Below are 27,556 nucleotides of genomic sequence, written 5' to 3' on the forward strand. Positions count from 1 at the left end.
CGCGGATCGGCGGTGGCTTCGGTGGCGCGCGAACCCGGACGGTAAAGCTCCCGCTCCCCCTGCCCGCGCCCTGGTTCCCGACCCCGCGGTCCCGCCGCCTTTGCCCTCTGAGCCCCGCGGCCCCCGTCTCTGTTGCGCGCGGGGCGCCCCGACGGACGGTCGGGGAGAAGGACGCGGCACCCTGAGGGGCGGGCGCGCGCCCCCAAACGCCGGAGGCCGGGCGGGAAGCGCTGAGTCCGTACGGACCGGCTGCTGGAGCTTTCGAACGCCTTCTCCCCGGGTGGGAGGAAGCCGCGGGGCGAGAGGACGCGACGCTCCCGCCGGCCGGGCTCTCTGGGATCCAGCACCGCCCGCCCTCAATCCCCGGCCGGGCTTGGCCATCCCTGCTCCTCCGGCTGTGCCCGAGCCGCTCCGCTGAGCCGCTGCCCGACCTTCCGTGCGGATGCCGGGGACACGGCTGGACCCCCTCCCTAGTGTTCACTTTTTCCACGTGCATTTTGCCTGCCGCGGACCTGGAATAGCAGACCTCGCTACGCCGAGCTAACGAGACGCATCTGAGGTTCCCACAATGAAGTAAGGAGAGCGGTGTCCCGAGCGCGTCGCTCGTCCTCCCTTCGACAGCGTAAGGTTGACAGACCCCGGTAGCTGAACAGGCCGCGCTGCTAAGCTCTTTGCGCGCCTGGTCGGGGATGGAAGCGGTCTAGAATACCCGAAAATTGTTCTTCATCAGCTCCCCTCAACTAAATACAACGCAGGACCAAAAAAGGCGCTTGGGCATAGTGTCACTTGCGGCTGGACTTTTTTTTACTAGCTTTGTGTCCTTGGACAGTAAAAGTATTAGTGTAGCGATGCTTGTTTCGTGCGGCTGTTGCCTTAGATAAACTGAAAAGCATCCTTCTCTTTCCTAGAAGTTCCTACTATTGCCGTGATGACAAGTACTTGAAATTGTGTAACTTTGTTTTTCTGTTTCTTAATAGGGGCATTATGAACGAAGAGGAGCAGTTTGTAAGCATTGATTTGAATGATGACAACATCTGCAGTGTTTGTAAACTGGGAACAGACAAAGAAACACTCTCCTTCTGCCACGTTTGTTTTGAGCTAAATATTGACGGTAAGGACACAGGATAAATTCATTTTATGCCGTGAACTTTACAGAACTACTTCATGCTGAACTCTGGTTATAAGGTAAAACTAAAGTTTCTTGAATGATTGTAAATTGTGCCAAGCGGAAATCTGTTAAAGATAAAGGTTTCTGGAAATGAAACTGAAGGTAGCACAGCTATGAATTTAAGAGAAACTATTTTTTTCACTCCCACAGTATTAACTCAGTTTTACTAATATAAAAATGAGTATTGACTGCTAAACTTTTCTGTTTTGAGAGCTTATTGAGTTGTCAGATTTCAACAGATCTGTATGTTTTGTTTTGGTTTAATATTAAGAACTAACATAACCAAACATTTACATTGATAGGCAAATATAATTTTGTTGTTTTGGCCGTACCATGCTAGTACATAATTGAGGTGAGCTGTAATTTTTTCTCCAGTGCTCTTATCATCTGAAGCACATTTTTAAATTTTTAGATAACTTTTCAATGATCACATACGCCTTTAATAATTTTTAAACTAAAAAAGCTTTTAAAATGTCCCAGTAATACAACAGTACACAAATGAGTTCTCCGAATACTTTTTTTTTTAATCTCTATTATTAAAGTTTTTAGGTTGATGCACAGCTAATGTGCACAGCAAACGTGTCTGTGGATATCAGTAGTTTGCCTCCAAGAAACATGTGGGGTACGTTTCCTTAATCTTGATGTTACCTTGATAAATTCTGATTTTTTTAAATATTTATGTCACACAAAAAAGGATCTTAATATTTCTGATAATAAGTTTGCCTTCCATTTGAATTTTGAATTGTAATATACCAGTAGAGAGATTTTGTTAGACCTTTAGATTAATATTCTTTACTGGTTCTGTTTATTAAGTAGGAGATAACAAATGTTCTTTCCATTTGAAAAAAACAGGATTATCTACCTTGAGATTCCTCTTAAGACTTGTTTTTCAGAAATTGTTGTAGGCACCAAATTAATATATTTAGATACTCTGTAGTAAAAGTCAAAATTATAACTATAAATAGACTAGTAAAAACATGTAGAGTTAATTATATGACATTCATTTTCCATTTAAGATATTGGTTGTGACAGTTTTGCCATTGTACTCTCAGAAGTGTAGTTGCTAAACATGACAATCTATGGAAGAACATGGATTTTCTGTGGCTTCCATAAAACAATATTGGCCCTGTATATTCTTTTCCACTGAAAATTTTGGTTCTAGATGGACAGAGACAGTGGAAATGACTCAGCCCAAAGTTGTGTTTACATTGAGGAAAACTGACAGCCAGGTAGTGGGACTGTTCAGGGTTGCTCTGGTGGTGATGGCAAGCTGTTGTTTCGTGCCAGGCCCTGCACTAAGCACCTTATGTGGATTATGTTATTCAACTCAAAATAGCTCTGTGATGGCTACTGTTATCCATTTTAAAGTTGATGGAGCCTAACCTTTAAGACCTAGAAACTGCACTTTGAAGTTGCTCAGCAAAGAATGACAGTGCTCGACTACGGAAGCCTGCCAAACTAGTTCTAGTATATGTCCTTTTAATTCCATTGATCTACTGTCAATAGTTATTTTAGTTGATGGGGTAATATTAGAAACCTATTCTCCTGAATCCTAATTGCTGTCCTTGATATTCAGCCAGCCAACTTTTAAAATGTTTTTGAACATTTTTTTCCCCTACCAAATTCTAAGCGCAGTACCAATCAATAAATGTTTGATAAGTAAGTGGGGCTTTAAAAAGTGTGACATTTAACTTTGCTACTTTTGGTATAACCTTTCTGTAGTGTGGTAATGTTGCTCTCACTTGGTTTCTTAGCTTTCTAACTGCCAAGTTTGCTCTAAAGCCTTCTATTCATCTTTCACCTAAGAAGCTAGTTAAAAATTTTCTTGGAATTTTTTGAGTCCACAGATTCATCGTAAACAAAAATATTAATATCTTACACCTTCTGGATTGTAGCTTATGTCAAATCAAAACTAGCCTAATCAAATGTTGCTTGCATAAAATTAAAATTAAGCTAATCAGATTTTTAAAACTGTGCATACATATATTTATAAAATGAAAATGAAGAAAGAAATAAACTAATCTTGTAGGAAAGATTTCATATTCTGAGCATGGCTCTAAGTTGCCTTTTTTCTGTGTCTTTGCAGTACTTGCAAAGAAATGAGTACCTACATTTTATATACTTTGAAACCAGAGGTGATATACTTCAAGAACCTAAGAAATACACTTTAAGAAAATTGATTTGGGCAAGGGGTGGGGAGGGACACATAATTCACCATTGGAATTACTTGTCTACTTCTAGCAGTAGGACAAAGATGCATAAACTTCTTAATACTTATGACCTGTCCTTGGCACCAAGACACTATAAACATTTTATGCATGTATAATCAAATACATTAATGTGCATCATAGTTCATGGTACTCAAATATTTCTAAAGTTCTTTACTGACTACCATTCCCTAGGTTATTAAGGCTGGGAAGAAGGTAGCCCAGGGTAGTCAGGAGCCAGTCATGAAACTCAGCTGTAATATAGCACAGTCAGAAATGAAACTAAAGATGGGGGGTGGGGGAGGTCCAGGGCTACAGTCTGTTACTTCATAGTATCAGTTTTCATTTTGTGCCAAAATACTGACTGTGCGAGTAATTAGTATTTTTGTGTATATATGTGTTAGTCATTCAGTGGTGTCTGACTCTGTGCGACCCCGTGGACTAGCCTGCCAGGCTCCTCTGTCCATGGGATTCTCCAGGCAAGAATACTGGTGTGGGCAGACATTCCCTTCTCCAGGTGTTCACCCTGACTGAGGCTCGAACCCAGGTCTCATGCATTGCAGGCAGATATTTTACTGTCTGAGCCTCTAGGGAAACCCTTAGTATTTTTACCTTCCTCCTCTAATAATTGACTTCCTTTTCATTCAGTAAAGAGGAGCTTTTTATAAGACAGAGATCAATTCCTCTTATGCCAAAGTTTTCAGTGTGAGTTGATCTTGCTAGTTGATTAAGTAAGCATTTCAAATAATTACTAGTCCATCCTAGGCTGTAAAATCCATCTCAGACTTCATTCTCCCCTAATTGGTTGAACCTTCTGGAAACTTTTTTAAAAACAGACCCAAATTGAGATTCTTAGTAATCTTTCCAGCAAGAAGTCTGTAGATGTTTTCTCTTAGTTAAGGCACTGGTGAACCCAGTGCTCACTTTTAATCTCATTTTTCCTTGATTCTCTGAGTCTTTGACCAAAACATTGTTCCCATGGCCAATAGTCATAGAGCATTTTGAATCTCATATTAAATCCCTGATTTAGCTTGGAAGTCAGGACTGATTATTAACTACTCAAAGCCTGTCAACAGCTCTTCCCTTTGTCTTGGTTTTAACACATCAGCATCTTTCCACTTGAGTAAAGGCCCACCACTTTACTTGTGATAGGGAGGCTGTATGTTGCTAACTCCATCTGGCATTAACCTCTTTCTCTTGCTTCACATAATGACAAACATCATGCCTTGCTATTAGCTAAAAGAGCACTTTTAAATATAAAGCCTGATGTGACTTTTGAATTTAGCTTAGCTGTCTTTATACTTAGAAGTACAGATGAAGAATTAATTTTTTAACTGCCTTTTAATGTCACTTTAAATAAATTTGAGCACTTTTAAAATGGCTCTAACGGTAGAACCTCTTTCTTTGGACAGGAGTTAGGAGGGATGGAAGTGAAATTGTAGGTTTAATTGGTGATAACTTTATAGAATATTTCTTTAAAAAGATAAAGCTAGGCTAAGCCACATCTAGTAAGCTAACAAGCCATATCTGAGGAGCCAGGTTCCAGATTCTTTTCCCTGTCCTAATTTTATGATGGCCTCATTTTAGTTACTTCCAATTTTTTCTCGTTTTAACTTCAAACTTTCTAATTCTAAAGTTTAGGATGAATTTAAAATTGAGATCATATATGAATTTTGGTTGGAAAGATATACCCATTAGAAATTAAGTCTGGCTATATGTAATAAAAAATCGAAATAATAATGATGAAATAGTATAGAATGGACATTTACATATCTCATAGTAAAAAAAGTTGAGTCTGGAGTCTGTGTGGTAGCTCCATGATCAGAAAGACTCAAGCTGCTTCTGTTTTACTAGTCCACTTTCTTTAACACATATTTGCCATCATCAGTCATCTCATGAGCCAGGATGGCTGCTGGAACTCCAGCCATTGCTTCCTTATTCTCAGACAGAATAGAAGGGGCATCTGACAAAAGGTACATAGTAGCCTTCTCTCCTGAATCTATAAAGGAGCTTTTCCTAAAGTCCTCCTTAACAATTTGTTATACATTCCACTGCCCTTTCAAGAGAAGCTACTCCAAATAAAATCAGCATTTTACAAAGAAAGGGGCAAAAGACATTGATTGTTCACCTAACAAGATCAGCCATAGAGAGGCCTTCTAGTAATTGAAGGTTACCATGTTGAAAGCAAACTATTTGAGCTACAACTAAGACCAACAAGTAAAGCTCCGGTGATTCTTCTAACCCAGGAGTTTGAAATGGAATGGATTTTTACAAAGGAAGCATTGTATTCTGAGGATAGGCATACAGCCAGATCTCATATGAACCTGTTGCGCAAAAGCTATGAGAATTTTCAAGTTTCTGACCCATCTCAGTACATAAAATATAATGGTTAATGCTACTGCTCATAATACATATGTTAGATACTATAAATTTAGGAAAACTTGCTGCTTTCTCCCAGCCTCTCTTCTTGATACAGTAACATGGTAATTCTATCTTCCTCACACCTTTCCAGTTCAGTTCAATTCCTTAGTCATGTCCAACTCTGCGACCCCATAGACCACAGCACACCAGTCCTCCTTGTCCATCACCAACTCCCAGAGTTTACTCAGACTTGAGTCGGTGATGCCATCCAACCATCTCACCCTCTGTCGTCCTCTTCTCCTCCTACATTCAGTCTTTCCCAGCATCAGGGTCTTTTCAAATGAGTCAGCTCTTCCCATCAGATTCCAAAAATATTGGGAGTTTCAGCATCAGTCCTTCCAGTGAATATTCAGGACTGATTTCCTTTCAGGTGGACTGGCTGGATCTCCTTGCAGTCCAAGGGACTCTCAAGAGTCTTCTTCAACACCACAGTTCAAAAGCATCAATTCTTCAGCACTCAGTTTTCTTTATAGTCCAACTCTCACATCCATACATGAGTGAAAAACCATAGTCTTGACTAGACAGACCTTTGTTGGCAAAGTAATGTCTTGGCTTTTTAATATGGTATCTAGGTTGGTCATAACTCTTCTCCCAAGGAATAGTGTCTTTTAATTTCATAGCTGCAGTCACCATCTGCAGTGATTTTGGAGACCAAAAAAATAAAATCAGTCACTGTTTCCATTGTTTCCCCATCTATTTGCCATGAAGTAATGGGACCAAATGCCATGATCTTAGTTTTCTGAATGTTGAGTTTTAAGCCAGCTTTTTCACTCTCCTTTCATCAAGAGTCTCTTTAGTTCTTCTTTGCTTTCTGTCATAAGAGTGGTGTCATCTGCATATCTGAGGTTATTGATATTTCTCCTGGCAATCTTGATTCCATCTTGTGCTTCCTCCAGCCCAGTGTTTCTCCTGATGTACTGTGCATATAAGTTAAATAAGCAGGGTGACAGTATACAGCCTTGACATACTCCTTTCCCGATTTGGAACCAGTGTGTCATTCCATGTCCAGTTCTAACTGTTGCTTACTGACCTGCATACAGATTTCTCAAGAGGCAGGTCAGCTGATCTGGTATTCCCATCTCTTTCAGAAATTTTCAGAGTTTGTTGTGGTTCACACAGTCAAAGGCTTTGGCATAGTCAATAAAGCAGAATTAGATGTTTTTCTGGAACTCTCTTGCTTTTTCGATAATCCAGCGGATGTTGGCAATTGGATATCTGCTTCCTCTGCCTTTTCTAAATCCAGCTTGAACATCTGGAAGTTCTTGGTTTACATACTGTTGAAGCCCGGCTTGGAGAATTTTGAGCATTACTTTACTAGTGTGTGAGATGAGTGCAATTGTGCAGTAGTTTGAGTATTCTTTGGCATTGCCTTTCTTTGGGATTGGAGTAAAAACTGATCTTTTCCAGTCCTGTCACTTCTGAATTTTCCAAATTTGCTGGTATATTGAGTGCAGCACTTTCACAGCATCATCATTTAGCATTTGAAATAGCTCAACTGGAATTCCATCACCTCCACTAGCTTTGTTCATAGTGATGCTTCCTAAGGCCCACTTGACTTTGCATTCCAGGATGTCTGGCTCTAGGTGAGTGATCACACCATTGTGATTATCTGGGTTGTGAAGATCTTTTTTGTATAGTTCTTCTGTGTATTCTTGCCACCTCTTCTTAATATCTTCTGCTTCTGTTAAGTCCATACCATTTCTTTCCTTTATTGAGCCCACATTTGCATGAAATGTTCCCTTGGTGTCTCTAATTTTCTTTCACCTTTCCAGGAAAGATTGCTTTTCTACAGCTGGGTACATCTACCACTGCTCGCCTTTTGCTCCATGTGGGCCCTGGACTCAGACCTGGCCTTGACTCTTGACTCTGCCACTTACTAGTTGGGTTTTCTTGGCAAGATACCTAAGTTCATTGTGTCATACCGGTTCTCAAATGTTACCAGTAAGAGCAATTTTGTGTTTTCATTTCTTAATCTTGAAATTATTGTGCCAGAATCTAATTCAGAAGGCTGAACTCCAGTTGTTGCCGTTTGTTCCAAGAATACTTGGCAGTATAAGCAGTGGTGCTCAGATTTATTTGCTCTTGATACTCAGAACGAAGCTGCAGAGTGTTTCTCCCCACTCCTAAACTACACATCTGTATATGCAGCTAATCAGGAGACATCCTCTCTTGTATAGCCCATAAGTACTTCACACTGCATGTCTAAAGGTAAAGTATTATCCTAAATACTGCGTATATTTCTTTTCAAAATGAATGAATAAATAAATAAGCAAATTCCCCCTCCATCCCTGCAACAAAAAATGTTGGGGTTGGAAGTGAACTATGGAAAAGGTGAAGACATACATGCCTGGCTAAAATACTTGAGAGGTGGTGCCACAGCAAGAACCTGCCTGCCCTAATTTTTAAGAAGTTATTAATACTTCTTAAAGCAGCCTTCCCTGCCCCCCAACCCCACTGTCAACCCCCGTGTTTTTTTCCTCCTAGCACCCTTTTCTTCATGGCCCTTGCTATAATTTGTTGCTGTAACTACTGGTTTATTTCTTTGTTTCTTCGTGTTCCCCCCTCCTCCATTTCTAGCTCCATAAGGACTTGAGTTTGAGCCTCCTTTATTTACTAGTATATAATTAGCAGTACCATGGGGATTGGCCAGAAGTTATAAATGAGTATTTGAAATCTTTGATTGATGAGTGAATTAGCCTAAAGGAGACTGTAGAGGACTGTCTTTTTTTTTTCTGTTTTTCCCTTAATCTTGCCCACAGTGAAATTCTTCTGCTATTTTTCTGCCCTTCCACAGAATTGTCTGAGATCTTTCTAGAGTCTCCTAAAAGCTTTGTGACTCTTACTAATAGAACTTTGTATTATATTCAAAAGAAAAATGTAGCAAATAATATTAACAGTGATATCTGGTTATTTTTTTGCCATCAGGAGGATAGAAAACAGATAGTATTTTTTTCTCCACAGAGCAATAAGTCTTAAACAGGACTGTGCTTAGAGTGGGAGTGTCTACATTCATTTACATGCTGCAAATCTTATTATTCTGAACACCTCAGCAGAGTGGTGTTTGCTCATGATGATGACTCCTTCAAGGTGTTTGATGATCTGGAGTGCTTGTTAAGTCTGTGATAAAAGTATGCTCTTTAAATCAATGATTTAAAGTTGAAAACAAACAGTATACTACCCTGCATATCTTATTAATAGAAGCATCATGATTATAAATAAAGCATTTGTTACAGTAGATAAAAATGACATTCTGATTCAAATTCATTATTCATTTCCACCCAGTGTGTTGGCAGAGATGAAGAGAAATGTTTTATGAGTTATCCAGAAACAAATTAAATCGAGATTGGAAATCTTTTAATTGTTAGGTCAAAATTATCTATCCTCAGTAAAGGGATACACTTTTCATGATTGAAATAATTTTATAATAACTGTTACTGGAAAGCTGATAAAGAGAAATCAGCTGCCCAGAAATAATTTTTCTGTTGCATACAAAATAATACTGCCTGTGAAGAAAGAAGACAAAGGTAAATTTCTCTACCTAGGAAGAAATAATAGCTCTCTGGTTGGAGAAGCTAGTCACTTTTAGGTAAGTGACTTATCTAAATAATAGGCATTTATCAGCTATTCTGTGTTCCACATGCATTATTTCATTCTTAATACAGCTAAATGAGATAGGTGGTAGGTTATCCCAATTTGATAAATGAGGGAAGTAAGGAGAGAGTCTGGGAGGCTAATCTAGAATCACACTGCTTAGAAGTCCAAACCTGATCCCAAAAGTCCAAGTGCCTAAATCATTTCTGCTTCCAACGAAAATTACATGAACTCTTAAGAAATCTCAGAGATACTAACTAACTTGTAGGCAAAGTTACAGATGAATTACACCAGTGTTAATGTTCAAGCAAGGAACAAAATTTGGGTCCCGAGAAGTGCTTGCTTTTTAAAAGCTATTTCTACCTGTGATGCTGTTTAATTAATACACATTTGGTGGAATATCCAAAAGTAGACATTTTTCATGACCTAAGAGAGCAGGATGATACAGTCTCCATATAGGTTGTAATCTAAATAGTCTGTCAAGAAAATGTAGTCTTCACAGCGCGTAGATTAGATCATCAGAGAAGAGGGAAGGACTGGGAAGAAGAGACACACACAACAGTCTTGCTGCCCAGAAGACACAAGGAGGCTGAGCTGTAGACTGACCTTTGCTCCGGAATCATAACAGGTGTCAGCTCATCATGAGGCATGTTCTGACACTCCTCTCCATCCTTCCAGCCATTCAAGTAACAGAGGCTAACATACTTAGCCTGATTAGCATTCCTCTCGAGAGGGAATAAGTTCTGAGTAAGTGGAGGCAGGCAGTACGAACTAAAGTAAAATTATCAGCACCAATCCTGGAATTGCACGCTATCTCCTTCGGTAGGTGAGCCCGAAATACTTCCTAGAAAGAGAAGAAGCAGGTGGTAAGACAGCATAACTTCATATAGCACTTTAGATGTTCAAAGGTACTTTTGCAGCATCTTAAATTTAATTTCTACCTTTTAAAGAATACTAACACTAATGATGAATTTCAAATAAGGTGTTAACATGGAAAATGTAACAAGTAATTGAAATCCAAGTGCCTAAGTAACATTGCAGAATTATCAAAATGCTGTCACTTAGAGTTCTAGTTAGAATGAATTTAAATCATTCTAATCCAGTTTGGCACACCATCTATTAGGATTTTGATAAGGGGAATAAGCGCATTAAACACCGAGCCTTGGATTTATAGTTTGTAATAAGGGAAGACAGTGTCTGTTTACAAATAATTTTAAACTAGTGTATCTATTTCAGTTAGCTTTTTGGCATTACTGTCTCAACTGTATAACAGCAAGGCAAAATAATGGTTTGTGGCACCCATGAAAATCTGAATCTCAGAGTCAAAGCTATGTTCATAGAGATTTTTATACACATTCATTCAGTAAATATTAATTAAGCAACTGCTGTGTGCCAGCAATTGTTTGGTAGCTAAGGATAATACAGTTAACAAGAATAAGGTATATGGTGTATTAGAAGGCAATATAGAGTCATTTGCCTTTTATGAAGAATAAATTTAGTCACCATTATATTTTTCCATGTATTACCTTATTTAAAATTCACACTTGGTGTTCATTTCCTACATGAAATGGAGATTAAATTTAATAGTAAAAGCACCTTCCAACCACCGGAGTGTTATTCAAATACCCTTGAATGACATCCTCAATGTCTAAAACTCTTGATAACTGGTTAAATAATATTGCCATGAATTTAGTGAATGATAATTGCTGGTCTGTTGTGAAAACAGTTCACACATAGAGGAAGTCTGGTGGTATTAAAGTATCCTTCATAACCTTGACCATGTTACTTTGACTCACTGGAATAATTTCAGCATGCCAACAATCAAGTTCAGTTCAATGTCAGTCAACATTTTGGCTGTATTTATACTACAAAGTAGAACAAATACAGTATAATAATTCCTATGTAATGTATAAGACAGTTCTTAAGAAAACTTAGTTTTTGATTACCAATGTATTTACTAACCAAATGAAATAGCAGTCGTAAGTATCTGAGGAAAGAAATTAAAATATCACAATTCCCAGTCGAGACTAATTAAAGCAGACTTTAATTTCATGTTTCTTACACCCTGTCTCTCTTTTCTACCACCCACTCTTCATTTATTCTTGCCTTCATTTGTTTTATCGTATACTGACACATCATCTTGAATACTTACACTTATCTGCTCCGTAACCTGACAGATTGACCAAAAGATTATTAGAATGGCAGAAATGCTCCTGTCTCCCATATTTATAAGAAAAAAAATCAAGGGAGAAATCTTTCCTCTCTGTCCCTTAAGCTATAGTTCTCACAAGAGCAGTGTCCATTCAGTGTCTCCTCTGTCCCTCCTGCCCACTTCCTCTTCAGTGCCCCTGTAATTGGCCTCCTCTTTTGCTTTCACCAGTGACTTCCTAGCTGTAAACACAATAAAGAGTTTCATGTCCTTGCCATTTTCAAAATCTGACATTTAACATTTCCCTCTTTTTTGAAACACTCAGCTCCCTGGGTTCTCTTTTAAAATACCTCTGGCCTCTTATTTCTGCCCTCCTTTCTTCTTCTTCAGTTCATTAGCTATTGCAGATCCCTGAAATACTACTGTTTCGTTGAATTCTGTCCTTGTTTTTCTTTTCTTCTCATATTTCGCTATCTATTTCTTTCACTGCATGAGCTTCAGCTATACCTTATAAGCTAACGGAACTCCATAAACATATCATAGACCAATTTTCTTTTAAATTCCAGACCTATTCATCCAACCACCTTCTAGGCCTCTCCATTTAGATATTCTACAGGTGTTTTAGACGCTCAAAGACACTTGCTCCTTGGCAGAAAAGCAGTGACAGACCTAGACAGCATATTAAAAAGCAGAGATGTTACTCTGCCTACAAAGGTCCATATAGTCAAAGCTATGGTTTTTGCAGTAGTCATGTATGAATGTGAGAGTTGGACTATAAAGAAAGCTGAGTGCCGAAGAACTGATGCTCTTGAACCGTGGTGTTGGAGAATATTCTTGAGAGTCCCTTGTTCAGCAAGGAGATCAAACCAGTCAATCCTAAAAGAAATCAACCCTGAATATTCATTGGAAGGACTGATGAATCTAAAGCTCCAATGCTTTGGCCTCCTGATGCGAAGAGCCAACTCATTGGTAAAGACCCTGATGCTGGAAAAGACTGAAGGCAGGTAGAGAAGGGGGCGACAGAGGATGAGATGGTTGGATGGCATCACTGACTCAATGGACATGAGTTTGAGCAAACTCCGGGAGATGGTGAAGGACAGGGAAGCCTGGCATGTTGCAGTCCATGGGATAGCAAAGAGTCGGACACAACTGAGTGAACAACAGCACAGGTATCTTGAATTTAAGTTTCTCAGACTAAATTTATCTCCTTATTTCCATATACACCTGTGTTTTTATTTCCTTCATCTTTAGTTCACATGGAATTCCAGGTCCAATACCCCAGAGATTGTGTTTCAATAGATCTACAGTTGAGTCCCAGAATTTGCATTTTAACAGGAATCCCAGCTGACTCTTAAGCAGGTGGTCTCGGGACCAAACTTTGAAAAACCTGTGAATGAATGGTTCCAGTTTCTTCAGGACTTTGCATGTGAAGTCGTGCAGTTGAGGTGATGGGTTGTGGCTGAAGTCTTACCTAAGCTCTGCATTTCGAGCTGTATGCCTTTATTCCTTCTTACACTACCACCTCAAGACCCGCTTAGGTTTATAGACTTGATCCCCCTTCCCCGTCACTACCCTACATCCCTAGTTCTCTCGGTATCACCAGAAGGGTCTTTAAAGTGCTAATCTGATATGCCATGAATTTTCTTAGAACTCTTCACTGATTCCTTACCATTTTCTTCTGGTTAGACTGTTAACTCCCTAACATGACACATGAGACATTTCATGACCAGGTATCTACTTAACTGGCTACCTTCATTACCTCTTCAAAGGCACTCTACAAGCCAGTTATCCATGCCCACTGTCTCTCCCTTCCTCTAGTTTCCTCCATTTCTTTCTTACTTCCATACTTTGGTTATTTAGTTCCCTGTGTCTTAAACACAATTGACTTCGCCTTCCTCTTAGTATGCAACTGCCTAAAGTGTATTGATATTAAATAGAGGTGATAAATTACAGTTGCCAGTGTTCACAGGGCCACTTCAAGGATCACAAAAAGATAATAAGTGTAGGAGCTCTTTGGTAACTATATCAGCAGCATGTGGTGCAACTGTTCATGTTGATTTAAATTGAAATATAGAAGTGTTTTGTTTTCATCTCATCTGAAAAGATGAAAGTCTTCTGAAAAGATAATTCTGACTCATTTGTGTATTGAACAACTCTCCCACTGCCAAAATAATTCAGTGTTTTACATATATTGAAGTCTGACTTTATCCTCAGTTTCGGTCGCACTGGGTCTTAGTTCCTTCATGCAGACTCTTAGTTTCAATGTGTGGGATCAAGTTTCCTGACCAGGGGTAGAACCTGGGCTCCCTGCATTGGGAGGGCAGAGTATTAGTCCCTGGACCACTGGGGAAGTCCCTTGAGTTTGCCTTTTTTATGATTTAGTTTTCAGTAGATTTTTCTGCTCTAGCCCCCGTAATTTCCCTCATGTAGCAGCTGCCCTAGTGGCTCAATGGTAAAAGAATCTGCCTGCCAAGCAGAAGACGTGGGTGCAGTCCCTGGGAAGATCCCCTGGAGAAGGAAATGGCAACCCACTCCAGTATTCTTGCCTGAGAAATGCCCTGGACAGAGGAGCCTGGCTGGCTACTGTCCATAGCATCACAAAGACCTGGACAAGACTGAGCAATTAAACAGCAACAACCAAAGCTAATCCTTTCCCCAGTTTCTTTCAACAATACGAATTGTGTTCACATGTCAGTGTCTTTTTCCCTCAGTGCCTTTGAAGTCTTTGGGTCTCCAACAAGGATTTCCAGATAAAACTATGCAGTGGTTATAATCTGACTTCGGAGGAGGGGAATCTTTGATTTGAAAGTTATCCTTTGCTAGATACATTGTAGCCTAAGGAAATTTTTAACCTCAAAAATATTCAGAATAATGGGATATTTTAAAACTGTGTATCTTTTATCATTCCAGTATTATAATTTTTTTGTTTTACTTAGTTCATTGGAACATACAGTATATAACTTAAAACCTAATTTGTCTTGCATTAAGACACACTGTTTTCTTTCCCAAACCAAAATATTTCTTTATAGGCTTTTTAAAAAATGTTTTAAATTTTCACTATTTAAATGATGAAAGATTTTCTTTCTCTCATTGAAATGAAATTTCTCTCTTTTCATCTCTTTTTAATTTCATTGAAAAAGCAAACTATTACAGAAAAATCAAAATACAGGAAGCAGAAAGAATTTTAAGATTTATAATCCCACATATCTACCAATAATCTCTTAATATTTTTGGTGTTTTATAAATTATTTTCTGCAGTAGAGTATGCATGTATACATAGTAAATTGTGTTTTAAAATGAAATCAGGCTATATATACCATTTTGGTATAGCCTGGTCTTTTAATTTAATATATCAGAAACATCTTTTTCATATCAATGGATAAAAAGGTTGCACTGCATTGGACTGTAATTTTTATAACTCTGTTTCATCATGGAACAATTTTATTGGACACTAGCTCTCCAAACCTTTTCTGTAAATCAAAGTTCCTTTCACTCTAGAAATGCTGTAATTCAATTATAGTACATAATCATAATCTGTCTTTTTTAGTATTTTTCAGTATGATTCATCAGTTATTACCTTTTTGAAAAATCTTTAGTTTGTTTAATCAAATGGCTTCCCCATCAGCTTTAATTTTTACCATTTACTACCTATAGTAGTAATTGAATTATAAATGACTTCAAATTCACTTGCTAGTAAATCTCTATTAAATGCTGCTGTAAAGCATTATATAAGGAATAGTCAACTAAAATTTCAGGAACAGTGATTCAGATATATGCAAAGAAGTTGAGATACAAAACAGATGTTTTATAAATAACTGCAGGACAGCTTTTATTTTGTTTTTCTTATTTGTAAGAAAATAAATCAGGCAAAACCTTAACTAGGCAGACGGCAGTTTAGGAGATAAAAGGCAGAGTTCACATAGCTATCACATTTCTTACTTTTGAACTCATAAATTTCTTTTGTCATAATGGTTTATCCTCATTCATCTGTGTTATTATGAATGCCTTTTTTCTAGACTTACCTTTTGTTTAAGTAATGTGTATCTTTTTAACTTTGCCTATTTGGGGGAAGGTTTTACTTAGAAAAATGGAATAAGTAGAGGTTTATTACTTAGGTCAACTGGGTTATTTACTACAAGTTTTTATAACTTTTAATTCTTTGTGCCACTTAACAGTTATAGTCTAAACATAGTATTTTTAATGTGCTAGAAAAGCAGTTTTGGCTTTTTATATTCTGTGCTACTATGAGCTTAATATCCTAAAGATGGATAACTTCCATTCGTATTCTTTTTCCAAATACCCTTGTACTTCATCAGTTATCTATAGACAAGCTCCCCTGTCCAATTTGGTAACCTTGCCACAATGTAGTGATTTAAATTTAAGTTAATTAAAGTTAAAATTAAAACCTTAGTTCCTTGGTCATACTCGCTACATTTCACATACTTGGTAGCCACATTAGGCTAATGGCTATCGTATTGTATATAGCACAGAATGAGAACACGTCCACTATCACAGAGTTCTATTGGACCTTTCTCATTAAAATAGGTAACTAAATTTGAGAGCAGGATTGAATGTAGATTGTTATTTTTTGTACCCAGTTAGTAATAAACAGTTGTTATGTAGGTGTGTTTCTCCAGTTTCCCAACTGTTATGATGAGAAAGTAAAATTCACTGAGAAAGGTTTTCTTTTTGATAAATTATTTGCAGTTTATAGATCCATCATTACAAGAATTCAGTTCTACTGTGGCTTCGTTGGTTATTAGAGGTTGAGGTTTATCTTTTAACGTCAACCTTCTGAACTCTTTGCTGATTGAAATTTGCCCTTATAATTCATTTATTGGATTAAGCTGCTTTGATTAACTGCTTAATCCTTCTCTTCACACACACAAAAACCTTTGGCATAAACATCTCCTAAACTGAAATATGCTGTCCACAGACCACCTGTTGGTATATCTTTCTTTAAGGCAATGATTCTCAAAATTTGGAAAAGCAAGTTGCTGAGCCCGTCTGTGTATTGGCTTAGTGCAGTTTCCAGTAATTCCATCTGTTTCCAATGCAGAGATAAGCAATTCTCTGTTCCTTTCAACAGTATGTTGGGTATTTGAACATGACAGGCTCTAAAGGGATGTGAGGGGGAGGGAATGGAGCACTGTTAACCACAGAGCCCACTGAGGCACAGAGGACAACTGATAAAATTTTCCAAGAGGTAGAAGCCTGTCCTGTTGCGGATTTAAGGAAGTAGGTGCCCCAACTATTCATCCTCACCTTCCCACCTGCAGGCTAATCTGCCTTTCGTTAGTAAGAGCGTAGACAGTCTGAGCGCCCTCCCACTGTGTTCCTGTGACTGGCAGTAGATCTACAGGTGATCACTCTTGAATCATGGCTTGGCTGCTGCTTGATCATCAAATGCAGAGGAGCCTGGTCGCTTGGGGTGTCCAGCCATTACTGGGACAGCCATTACCTACACAGAAGCAATCCAGACCTATGTCATTACAGAGTCTCGGTGTAGTGTGAGTCACAAACCAGCATGGCTGTGCTTGCCGCTGGATAAGTCACAAGCACCTGCACACTCCCAAAGGGAAAGGTAAGGACTGTTGAAGAGCAATTGCCCAATTTTCAGGCAGTAGCTGCTTCTCATTATTAGCCATTTGCTGTCAGATCTTCTGATTTTGTTTTTAAGGGAAACCAAGAAATTGAAAACTGTAAGTGAATCTAAATTTTTTAAAAACATTTATAGGCTAAACAGAACTTGCTACAGTATGGATCCAGACTTCAGGCTGTGGGCATGCCACCTCTACTTCCAGAAAAGTGAAGAGTGTTAATCACTCAGTCATATCTGACTCTCTACGACTCCATGGACTGTAGCCCACCAGGTTCCTCTGTCCATGGAATTCTCCAGACAAGAATACTGGAGTGGGTAGCCATTTCCTTTTCCAGGGCGTCTTCGTGACCCAAGGATCAAACCTGGGTCTCCTGCATTGCAGGCGGATTCTTTACCATCTGAGTCATCAGGGAAGCCCCAACTTTTTCTCTATTCTTTTTTTCAGAAATGGGAACTTGGTCCTCAGAAACAAAGGCATAACAGCTCCTTCCTTTCCTTCTTAGTTCAGTAGAGTTTAGCTGTTTGCTCCCGTCTTTACAATTAACACTTACTGAAAAAGTGAAAACAGTGATACATACACTTTATTTTTTTGGGCTCCACAATCACTGCAGACAGTGACTGCCACCGTGAATTAAAGACACTTGCTCCTTGAAAGAAAAGCTATGACAAACCTAGACAGCATATCAAAAAATAAAAACCAGAGACATCACTTTGCTGACAAATGTCTATATAGTTAAAGCTATGATTTTTCCAGTAGCCACGTATGGATGTGAGAGTTGAACCATAAAGAAAGCTGAGCGCGGAAGAATTGATGCTTTCGAATTGCGGTGCTGGAGAACACTCTCAAGAGTCCCTTGGACTGCAAAGTGATCAAAGCAGTCAATCCTAAAGGGAAAGCAGTCCTGAATATTCATTGGAAGAATGAAGCTCCAATACTTTAGCTACCTGATTCAAAGAGCTGACTCATTGGAAAAGACCTTGATGCTGGAAAAGATTTGAGGGCAAGAGGAGAGATGGTTGGATGGCATCATTGACTTAATGGACATGAGTTTGAGCAAGGAGATAATGAAGGACAAGGAAGCCTGGCATGCTGCAGTTCATGGGGTCGCAAATAGTCGGTCATGACTGAACAACAGAGATGTACATGAACATGTAGGGGCTTGTTCTCCCATTCCTAGCAACCAGGATAAGATCAGCATGAAAAGAAAACACCTTAACTCTTGGAAAATTCTTTATGCTGGGCAAATGTGAGCCTCCATAAAAAAAGATTTTGAAGAAGTACTGTGAATTATTGCACAAATGTTGGTTATGTCTGGAGGCAGTGTGCTTAAAATTTCTGCACAGCCTGTTAACCTGAAACTTGAATCATAACTAAATTATCTTGCCTTACTTTAAAATTAAGAAAGAACACACAAACCGACAATTTGGAAAACCAGTACTGCCGGTTCTCTAATTTTTTATTTATTTTTATTTTTTGAGGCTGTAGTAAAATTTGAAATGCTTACTCCCTTAGAGCTTTCCAGTCTCCTGCTGATATGATAACAGGTATTACAGCATCCAACAGTTGGTTGTATTATATTTGCTCAACCTATGGAATATCAAATTATATGAAGCCAGTCCTTTGACTGAGAAATGAAATATAGCAGTCACATTCAGAAGGAAGACTAATTGACAGTAAATATGCATATGGCAGTCAGATGATATGAGTCGAGAACCTGTGAAAATAAGTGTAGTCGGCTGAGAGATGGTACTGTTTGATAGGACCAGCTGGGGAACCAGCAGGAAAAGATTGCTTTGCTTATCTAATTACCACCAACTCATAAATAAGATCTTCAAGAGGCTAAAAGGGAAAAGCAGAAGGTGATGGGACATGTCGTAGAACTTAAGTGTTTGGGGTTCTGTGGCTGTTTTTTAGTGCCATTTGGAGTATCATCTTGTGAGAGGACAAACTGTTACTACAATAAGCATATTAAATATATGCATGGAAACATCTTTATTTTAAAAGGGTGACAATGATAGGCAAACGAGAAGATCTACATTTGAGTGGCTTTTGCCCTTTTATGGCTTTAACCAAGTTTTCTTAAAACAAATTGATCCTAGAAAAGAATTTAAAGAATAGAAATGGAGATAGCATGGCAGATGGGTTAGTGGGAGGGTTTTCAAAGTATGTGAGAATGGTATAACAAAATCAGAAATGAAAGTGGGGAAAGACGTTATAAAGAAAACTATTGAATAGAAACAGCTTTAATTTTTTAAAATACCACTGTTCATACAGAAATGTCCACCTAAATAAATTTCCAAAATATTGTCAATTATGGTTGCCAAGTAAGGTCTTGGTTCTCTACTAATCAGGAACTCAAGACCCAAAGTTACATAGCCATCTGTGTGATATGTTTTAAAGTTTTCCTAATACTTAGGATGTCAATTATATTGGTCCTCAGAAGTTTTATTAGGAAGCTGTAGTACAGTTTTTGTGGAACTGGTTTGGAAATTACTTGTAAGTCAGTTTCTGAAAAGTACCCACTCATTTAATTGCATTTAGATTCATTTCCTTTAAAAACCTGCTGAAGAAACAAATTAGTGCTCAGAGCTGTTAACACTTGTAAATGCAATTAAAATTTATAAAGTCAATTGGAAAACTCACTGGGATCTCTGATAATAGCAGTGGTTGTTTAATTCTGATGAGGTGAAAAAAAAATCACTTCAGGAATTTATAAAATGACACATATTGTTGATACAAATTGAGTGGGCTACTCACATTCTTTTCTAGTAAGTGTATGAAGTGTCAGTATATTAAATTTCCTGAATTGGGTATTTTAAACTATCTTTACAAGACAAGTATTTTCAAATTAAACTTTAAAACTGATTCAGGTTTTAATTTTTTGTTTTTAATTGAGCTAAATAGGTATAGATACAGATCTGGATGAATGAGCTACAGTTTACATAAAACAGCCTTGTATATTCACAGTATGTATATTTATAATAAAAATAAGGAATTGAGTAGAAGTTCCTGATTTTATTTGGCAGATTGAATGATTTCCACTGGAATGCATCTCTATATATCAGTGCCACTCATCAGTTCTTGGGATTAATATTGTATTAAACCAAATGTAGGAGTAACTTCACTGGAAGATGTCTTTAACTTCTGTGTGTGTGTGTGTGTGTTCGCTCAGTCATATCCAGTGTGTGTGTGTGTGTGTGTGTGTGTGTGTTCGCTCAGTCATATCCAACTCTTTGTAACCCCATGGACTATAACTCACGAGGCTTCTCTATCCATGGGATTTCCCAGGCAAGAATACTGGAGCGGGTTGCGATTTCCTCCTCGAGGGGATCTTCCCAACCCAGGAATTGAACTTGGGTGTCTCCTGCATTGGCAGGCGAATTCTTTACCACTATGCCACCTGGGAAGCCCAGTTAACTTCTGAGAGCCGGCAAAGGTGCACAACCTAGTTACCTTGCAGATGGGCAAAACTTCAAAATAATAATTGGTAATAAATTTTAGGTTTGCTTTTTAAATACAGTTTTCATTTTCCTGTATTCATGTAATGACTTTATCTTGAGTACTTGCTATGTGCCAGGCACTATGATAATAAGGATGTACATAAAACAGATAGTGCTCTTTCTCACAGAATTTACCTCTAGCAGCAGATAAAGGCCAGTGAAGAAGCAATTTTAAAATGTGGTGCCATTAGCTGAGATGTAACTGGTTAGAAAAGGCTTCTTAGAGGAAGGAATACTAGAGAGGGGACGGTGATGAAGACCCAAATAACATAGTGGGAGTGGTAATGGGGTGAAGGAATATTTAATGTGCTAGATTTTAGGGGGAAGAAGTCTATTAAGATGGACAGTAAAACATCTAGGATGGGGCACATGGAAGAACGGTCAAAGAGGACACCCAGGTTTCTTCCTTGAGCAGTTGGGTGTGCCAGACTCAGGAGGAGGATTGGGTGTGGGTCTAAGAATGGAGGAAGAGGCAGGGTGAATGTAAAGAGCAGTTGGGACCTCTAGGGGCATGGCAACCCCCTCCAGTATTCTTGCCTGGAGAATTCCATGGACAGAGGAGCCTGGCGGGCTCCAGTCCCGGAGATCACAGAGTTGGACATGACTGAGTGAATAAGCACATGAGACATCTAAGTAGAAATAGTCCCACATTCAAAACACTTCCTGTCATGACACTTTTTTGTCTTTTATAGGGGATTTTTCACCTGAGTGTCTGACTCTGAAATTTACATTTACATATTTTCACAGTAAATTGAATATTGTTCTCTGACTTGCTTTTCATCTCAGCTGATTACCAGTACACATGTAATTGTGTGTTTACTGGGCTCCAAACATTCATTTGGGTGGGGATTTAAGTAAAAGTTAAAAAATTATTTCTGAAGAACAAAAAGTTATATTACATAAATTACTAAGAAGAAAGACTGGATTCAAAAAATCATTAACTTTAAAAGCCCACAGTATTCTTCAAATAAACATTTATTATTTTATTAAAGCTCTGGGGCACATTGGAAAATTTGTTGTTTCATATTTTTGTCTTTTTTTTAATACAACTTCTGAACATTCCAAATAAATTTTTAAAACTCAAAAAAAAACTAGCAGCAAAGAATAATGACTTTATTTTGGCTTCCCAGGTGGCACCAGTGGTAAAGAACCCACCTGCCAGTGCAGGAGATGTAAGAGACATGGGTTCGATCTCTGGGTCAGGAAGATCCCCAGGAGGAGAGCCTGGCAACCCACTCTTGTATTCTTGCCTGAAGAATCCCATGGACAGAGTAGCCTGACAGGCTATGGTCCTTGGAGTCACAAAGAGGCAGGCACGACTGAAGCAACTTAGCGCAAATGCACATGGCCTAGTTTAGAATCCTTTTATACACAGAAGGATTTCCTCTAATATATAGTAAAGGAGAAATACAATTTACAACGTTTCGATTCAGCTAAACCATTGCTACATAGATTAGTGCTGAGCCAGTGGACCGAGAATGAGACCATTTACGGTTTCAGGGATTGGCCAGCTCTCTGTTGGCAGTGAGCCCTAAGAGAGTAAGAAAGCTCCTTAAAGAATTTCCCAAAGTTAGTAAAATAAGCGAGCTTCAGGTTCTCTCTGCCTAGCAATCAGTACTAGAATCAAACAGCAGAATGGAGGTATTTCTTATTTTTTTTTAATTTCTTATTTTATCTGTAATTGACACTAACTACCTCTTTGTCTTATTTATGATATTAAAACATACATAATATTATAAAGTACTTTTAACATTTTCATTTTAATCAAGATTTGTGCACTTGCTTTCTATGTTAAGGTTTCAAAGGCATACACACTGTTGTCAAATAGAGCTTTGAAGTTTTGTACTTGAATATTTTAATTTTGCAGGAAATTTGACCTAACCAGACAACAACTGGTAAAAAGTATATACACACACACTTGCAGCACAGGCACCAAAGGGGTAAATAAAATGTGTATGCAGTTGTTTTAAGTTTGGTTTTTGCACTCAGTGGAAGAAACAAGACTGAGATAGTTGAGTTTACCTGGTGAGGCACGTCTGCTTAATTAGACCGTTAGTATTTAAGAGCGGTACCCCCATAGCTTACTTGTGAGGGAACTGACAGCCCAGTTAGTACTGGTTTTGGCAGGACCCACCATTGGCTGATGTGATGTTGTTTTAGAACAAGTTAGTATTTGTGAGTATTTTGCACCTGATTTAATACTGTTAAAATATAAATACATCACTATCTTAGTATTAGCCAGGGTTTGCAAGTCAGTGAATAAAATTATTACAACTTCAGCTTTTAAAACAATGGATGAATACAGAATGTAATTTTTTCTGATGACTCAGTTAAAACGTTTTTAAGCTAACACCTGAGTGGCTCTCAACTTCCTGTTTTCAAAGCTAAGCAGTTTAGACTGCTTAATTCTTGCAGGCATTAATTTTCCATTCCACATCCCATGTTCACCTTCAATATGAAAGCACTGCTGTTTTATTTTAAATGGTTTGAACTTCCAAAAATGTTACAGTGTTTTCTATATTTCAAAGTATGTTGTATATTTGAAAATGTATTCTCTCTTTTAAAACACAATAGAGATAGCACACTTGAGCTCTACTAAAAAGCTGGAAATGTAAATGTGTTAAGATTTTCCATGATTTGTGTTATATAATGAACATTTGTGAGTTGAAGAATTATATTGGCTGTTGTATCTTGGTAGATTGAATTTGTTGCTCTGTGAATAAGAATTGTGTGTTGTGCATTTCTTGATAAAGTTTTAGTAAGTATTTAAACATGTGAAAACATTTTAGATGTTTTTATTTTCTTACTTGAAAAAATCAAAACAGTTCTTTGACTTTTGAGGCTTTTATTAATGTATATTTTTCTGATTCCCCAGTAAAAATATAACTGTTAATTTTAAATCATGATTTACTATGTCTTTTTGTTAGGGAAAAAATTGTGAAGCATTTCTCTTATTAAACCTATAACAAAAATTTTTACAAATGTGTAATTTCAGGAGAGCTAGTAAAGAAAGCTTTATAATGTACAGGTCAAGATTCTGTAAGTATAAATTGCTGGTTCAGTGATATTTTTTAATATTATGCAATAACATGCCTCTGGACTGAGATTGAAATTGAATCATTAAGTCCTTAAGAAAGGCTTTGCTATTCATAAGAATTTAATATTTCTGCTATTCAGAATTTATTGAATATATAGTTAAACTGAAGCATAAATTATTAGGCTATATCATTATTGTAATATATACATGTATATTATTAATACTAATATTCTTTAGCATTTTTCCACTAATTTGCAAATTAATCGGTGACTCGGTATTTTACTAAGATTTGTATTTTTTAATGCAGCTTATCAAAAACAAAATTGTGTCAAGTCTTACTTCTTTTTTTTCTTTAGGAATACCAAAATCTGATCTCTTGCACACCAAATCGTTAAGGGGCCATAAAGACTGCTTTGAAAAATATCATTTGATTGCAAACCAGGATTGTCCTCGATCTAAGCTTTCAAAAAGTACTTATGAAGAAGTTAAAACTATTTTGAGTAAGAAGATAAATTGGATTGTACAATATGCACAAAATAGGGATCTGGATTCAGACTCCGAATGTTCTAAAAACCCCCAGCATCACCTGTTTAACTTCAGGCATAAGCCAGATAAAAAGTTACTCCCACAGTTTGACTCTCAAGTACCAAAGTATTCTGCAAAGTGGATAGAAGGAAATGCAGGTGGCCTCTCAAACTGTACGCAACGAATGTTGGAACAGAGGGAGAACACAGGCTTCGGGCTTGCTGTGTTACAAGATTCGGGTACCACGTTATGCCACAACAGTGTACTGTGGCCTCATAGTCACAACCGGGAACAGAAAAAGGAAAAGACAATCTCTGGTCCAGAGGCTCATGTCCAGACCCAGCATCCACATTACAGCAGAGAGGAATGTAAGTATAGGGAAAAGGGGTAAAGATTGGCGTTTTGTTGGTTCTTTATTATTTTTTTAATGTTTTATATATGTGATATGTCAAGAATTTTGCTGTGGAAGTACAGATTTGGTTAATTTAGCATTTAAATGACAGGTTTACCGTAGCAAAAATGCCATCATTTCTTTGGAACATTCCTTAGTATGTCCTAAAACTACTGGAATTCTAGAGTCCCATCATTTGTTTTGCCATTTTAAATTATTAACAGAACGGAATCAACAGATTGGGAATTAGAAAGTTCAGGGTTCATATAGTTTAGAAGTAGAGCCTCCACCATTGACAAACACACAATGTCATGTTGCTAATCCCTACAAGACTAATCGGCGCTGGTATTTCAAAAGCAGAAATCTGACATTTTACCAAAGACTAAAGGTAACGTGTGCACCTGGAAAAAGTGACTCATTCAGTCTGCATGTATTTCATCAAAAACACACAGGAGCGGAGTTAATTTTAGTTAACTTAGAATCAAGTGAGTTTAGGGCTAGAAAGGCACTTGGATATACTTTTATATAACTCCTTGATTCTACATCTGAGTTATCTCCAGTTGTATATGTAGACGGAGATGAAGTTAGTTCCTGGGGTGGGAAGATCCCCTAGAGTAGGAAATGGCAAACTACTTCAGTATTCTTGGCTGGAGAATTCCATGGACAGAGGAACTTGGGGGGTTGCAGTCTTATCGGGTCACAAAAGAGTCAGACACAACTTAGCGACTTAACAACAACATATAGCTAGATAAATTGATTTTCAAACTGTTTCCATAGTACATTAGTCTTTTTCAAGCTACACATCATGAAGCATGTGGCACTTTAGCAAAGTCAACTCAATGGGTAGTAACTAGCCCTTTTTAAAAACTGAAACAGCATGAGAAATATCAGAACCCACTGGACCTAATGCTAAGAATTTTTCAGTGAACCTTTTATTTCAGGTGGAGATAGACCGGTTGTGAAATAGACTGGTTGTGGATTGTGGGCAGAATTTGAAAACCCAGCCCTTTAGGAGTTAATGAATGAATCCTAGGGTCCTGTCAAATGTCATGTTCAGAAATAAGTGCAGATACTTTTTTTAAATAGGATGTTGTGTTGATGGTGTAGATAACTTATTTTCCCAGGTTGTCATGGTAGTAATGAATGTATTTTCATGTTTCAGTGAATTCGATGACTCTTGGTGAGGTAAAGCAACTGAATGCAGAGCTCCAACAGCAAATACAGGGTAAAGACTCATGTCAGTATTTTTCACATGTGCCAGGTTTGATACAGAAAATCCCTTATTAGCATTATTTCCGTTTAAATTTAGAAATGATCCTCTTAGAGTTTCCAGAGCAAAAAGAATTTTTCTTAGTCTTCTCTGTGACCAGCTGGTGAAGTAGATTCTTTTTCTGGTGAAAACAGAGACTACAACTTAATCTCTTACTAACATGTTTTTTTTACTACCCACTATTGTGCGAGGCACTGCACAGGTGTACTCCTTAGCAGATTTTTAAGGCAGGCAGTATTGGCCCCATTTTTTTTGTTTGTTTGTTTTGTTTTTAATTATTATTAACTCTTCCAAACACAAAAGTAGTCAGAATAATGTAGTGAAACCCTCTTTCCCAATTTCAGCTAGCTAATTTTCCTTCTTTTCTACTTATACCCATTTTCCTTCCCCTACCCTGACCTCTAGCATGGATTATTTTGGAACAAATTCCAGACAATATTTTGTTTTGTTGTCCATAAATGTAATAGTTCAGAATTTCTCTAAAAGATAACATTCTTTTTTAGGCAGTCACAACCCCATCTCTTTAAAAAAAGAACAGTAGTTTGTTAACATCATTCAAGTATGATGCTAATACAGTTAACAGTGTTCAGATTCCCCAATTGTCTTTTTTTCTTTTTCCCCTACAATTAATTCCCATTTAGGTGAGGAAACTGCACTTCAGAAACCTTAAGTTGCTTACAGTTGCTTCAGTTGCTTACAGAAATCTTGCATTCAGTAAGCAACAGATTAAGGATTCTAATTCCTGTCCTTTTAACTCCAAAGGTAGTGGTCTTTCTTGACCACACAGCCTCTCAGGATAATAACATAATAATAGCAACTTACATTTATCAAGTACTTACCCTGTGACAAGTACTTTACAAGTATGATCTTATTTAATCCTCACAGTGACCCTATGAGGTGCTTACTTTCATTATTGAGGTTATTCCATAAGAGGAAATTAAAACATAGTTTAAGTTATTTGCCTGAGAAGCATAAGAGTCAGAACAAAAATTCAAAAATTCAGGTAGTCTGATTCCAGAGCCTCTTAGAGGAGGTTCCAGACCTGGGTACTAACAGGCACTTTACTATCCATAAATCATATTAGAAATTCATTGAACCTGCTTATTCCGTGTGAGGAAAGGATCTCAGAGGTGATTGTTAACTGTCATCTCTGCTGTGCATCTGGGTCATTGCTTAGGACTCGCAAGTTTCATTTGATGGAGAACACCATATTCCAGTTGGCTATGCAAAGTGTACAACTTCCTAGGATAATCAAAACTCAGCTGTTTTCTTGGTTTCAAACTACTTTCGTTACAAACACTTGCCCAATGCGTTCATTTCAGCTTAAGTACATGAAATATAAATCATAGATTAGCTTTCTGTGTATTAAAAATAGAATTACTTTTTAAATTTTTACAGAAGTTTTTGAAGAGTTAACCCACCAAGTACAAGAGAAAGATTCTTTAGCCTCAGAACTCCATGTCCGCCACGTTGCCATCGAACAGCTTCTCAAGAACTATTCCAAGTTACCATGTCTGCAGATGGGCCGAACGGGATTGAAGTCACACCTGCCCATAAACAACTGAACTCAACTTACACTTACTTCCCATCCTCTGCCATTTTTTGGTCTGCTAGGCATGTTCACTTTGAAGAAGTTGAAGAAAGTTATGGTCAATTATTTTATGGTCATTAAATTTGCAAAGATTAAGGCAATA

General features: G+C 37.8%; 1 protein-coding gene across 3 annotated transcripts; it reads left to right on the forward strand.

The window, feature by feature from the left end:
• Window positions 1–27,556, forward strand: C1H21orf91 (chromosome 1 C21orf91 homolog). Of its 3 annotated transcripts, none has more exons than XM_068983246.1 (5): window positions 1–41; window positions 978–1,111; window positions 24,033–24,569; window positions 25,755–25,817; window positions 27,261–27,556. In XM_068983246.1, exons 2-5 carry the CDS (start codon window positions 985–987, stop codon window positions 27,425–27,427), a joined length of 894 nt encoding a protein of 297 aa, XP_068839347.1. In that variant the 5' UTR covers window positions 1–41; window positions 978–984; the 3' UTR covers window positions 27,428–27,556. The 3 variants fall into 3 exon arrangements, with proteins under 3 accessions (XP_068839347.1, XP_068839348.1, XP_068839349.1); XM_068983247.1 differs by having other exon boundaries at window positions 27,264–27,556; XM_068983248.1 differs by lacking the exon at window positions 25,755–25,817 and having other exon boundaries at window positions 27,261–27,320.

This window comes from Capricornis sumatraensis, chromosome 1 (genome assembly GCF_032405125.1).
Source record: "Capricornis sumatraensis isolate serow.1 chromosome 1, serow.2, whole genome shotgun sequence".
Taxonomy (NCBI): domain Eukaryota; kingdom Metazoa; phylum Chordata; class Mammalia; order Artiodactyla; family Bovidae; genus Capricornis; species Capricornis sumatraensis.